Here is a 2,561-nt window from a genome sequence, read left to right on the forward strand (position 1 = left end):
GGTGCCTTTCTCTGCCGAGGTCGCTCACCCCCCCTCTCTCCCCCAGGTACGAGGTCCCCGCCTGTCACCCCTGCCCACCCCCAGTCGGCTTCCTGACACCAGTCGTCATGCCTCGTGCTCCAAAGCGACGGCGCTACATGCTTGAGGAAGGCCATCAGGCTGAAAGTGTCCCCATGGCTGAGGAAGAGGATGATTCCTCATCTTCCTCCACCTGCTCCTCCTTTTCCTTTAGCTGTCCTCTGACCTTGAGCTCCCCAGAGGAGCTTTTTGCTCTTTCTGACATCCTGAGTCCTTCACAGAGCCTTTCGAGTGCCTCCCCCTCCCTGTCCCCCACTGCTGTTGTCTCTACTCCATTGAGCCAATCTGACAATGGCTCCAGCAGCCAAAAAGAGGATGGTCCGAGCACCTCGCAGGCCCTGCCAGATGCTGAGTCCTTTCCAAGAAATGTGATTAATGACAAGGTGGGTGATCTGATAGAGTTTCTGCTCCTCAAGTATTGCACCAAGGAGATGATCACAGAGACAGAAATGCTGAATATCATCACCGAAGACTACAAGGACCACTTCCCTGTGATCTTCAGTGAGGCCTCGGAGTGCATGCAGCTGGTCTTTGGTATTGATGTGAAGGAAGTGGACCCCAGCGACCATTCCTATGTCCTGGTCACCACCCTGGGCCTCACCTGTGATGGGGTGCTGAGCGATGGGCAGAGCATGCCCAAGACTGGCCTTCTGATATTTATCCTGAGTATAATCTTTATGAAGGGCGACTGTGTCCCTGAGGAGGAGGTATGGGAAGTGCTGAGTGCGACGGGGGTGTATGTTGGGAGGGAGCACTTTATCTATGGGGAACCCAGGGAGCTGCTCACCAAAGTGTGGGTGCAGGAGGGCTACCTGGAGTACCGGCAGGTGCCTAACAGCGATCCTGCATGCTATGAATTTCTTTGGGGTCCCCGGGCCCACACAGAGACCAGCAAGATGAGTTTCCTGGAGTTTTTGGCCAAGATCAATGGAAGTGACCCTAGATCCTTCCCTCTGTGGTATGAAGAGGCTTTGAGAGATCAGGAAGAGAGAGCCCAGTGTAGAATTGCCACCACAGATAATACTACTTCCATGGCTAGTGCAAGTTCTACTGCCATGTCCAGCAGCTTGTTCAGCCCTGAGTGAAGTCTAAGGCAGATTCTTCACTTTGTGTTTTAAGAGGGCAGTCAACGATCTAAGTAGTAGAGGGCCAGACTTGGGATGAGGGAATCATAGTGAATAACATCTTTCTGTTTCTGTTCCATTGGGTGACTTAGAACTTTATAGAACTTTATCTTCTTTTATTTTTGGTATTTTAAAATGTTGTTGCTTAACTAGAAAGTCTGCTAGCCTCAGAATCTAAGTTTATGAATGACATTGGTCACACATTTATTGTTTCTTGTCCAGTTTAGGAGAAAGAGTTTTGCTATTTTGTAAAATGAATTGGGAAACCTTACATTTTATTTGTAGTCTGTAACAAGATAAGATGGCATTAGAATAGGAATTTCCTTGGAAATGTGAAAAAGCTTAGTAAAATAGAGAAAAAAATTCAGTGGTTTATTTTATAATTCTCATCATTTTTAGTCTATTCTGTAAAATTAAGATATGTACTTGGATTTTCTTAGCTTATTCAAAAATGTAGAAGAAATTAAATAGTAATAAATGAAATCTCTGCTCACTGGCTCATTTATTCCACAGACCTTCATGGAGCCTCTGCTCTCTGGAAGGCCCTGTGTTAGTAGTGGGGACACTAGGAAAAGCAGGACACACCCACACCTAGAGTGATGGTCTAGGAGCAGCAGTCACATGAGGAAGATGTAGAGATGTCCCCTAAGTCCCACAGAACAAGGGAAAATGGGACAAGGCGGTGGGGCTCCAGGAGCGAGCACTCAAGTGTAAGTGCCCCAAACCAGGGCAGTTTGGGGCTTTGGGAAGCAGGGGTTCCTTCTGTGGGAGGTGATGATAATGAAGCTGGGTGGTGGCAGTGACCAGACTCTCAGACGGTGTATCTTAGGAGTGAGAGAAAAACCTAGATAGAAAAACTGCTCTCGGAAGATCCTTTTGGATAGTGGATAAACCAGAGAGAAATCATTTCCTGGGGCAAGTAAGGAATTTGTCCTGTATTCTTGTCCCAGTGCAGTTGAACACAAGACATAGCTGTTTTATAAATATCATCTGCAAGGGTTTCCTGAGAAATAAGGGTGAATATCTTTTGAATGATGCCCAGAAGTCACTGTGCAGGCACCCTTTTCCCTGGCCTGGGAGAGCCAGTGATGACTCTGTTAGAAGGCATTTTAATTAGATTACCTTTAATGTAATTTGGCCAGTTCTGAGCCATGTATAGATTTGGGGGGGAAGTTAATGAAAACAGCGATTTGGATGGAAGAGCAGCTGGGAGGTAGGGACAGAGTTGGTCTTTGGCTCAAATTCTATTTTATTTTTGGTATTTTAAAATGTTGTTGCTTAACTAGAAAGTCTGCTAGCCTCAGAATCTAAGTTTATGAATGACATTGGTCACACATTTATTGTTTCTTGTCCAGTTTA

General features: G+C 46.2%; 1 protein-coding gene across 1 annotated transcript; it reads left to right on the plus strand.

The window, feature by feature from the left end:
• Positions 1–107: 107 nt before the first annotated feature.
• Positions 108–1,163, plus strand: MAGEA10 (MAGE family member A10). Its single transcript, XM_024749075.1, has one exon. It carries the CDS (start codon positions 108–110, stop codon positions 1,161–1,163), a length of 1,056 nt encoding a protein of 351 aa, XP_024604843.1.
• Positions 1,164–2,561: the final 1,398 nt, after the last annotated feature.

The sequence above is a fragment of the Neophocaena asiaeorientalis genome, unplaced genomic scaffold (assembly GCF_003031525.2).
Source record: "Neophocaena asiaeorientalis asiaeorientalis breed wild unplaced genomic scaffold, Neophocaena_asiaeorientalis_V1.1 scaffold411, whole genome shotgun sequence".
NCBI classification, from domain to species: Eukaryota; Metazoa; Chordata; class Mammalia; order Artiodactyla; family Phocoenidae; genus Neophocaena; species Neophocaena asiaeorientalis.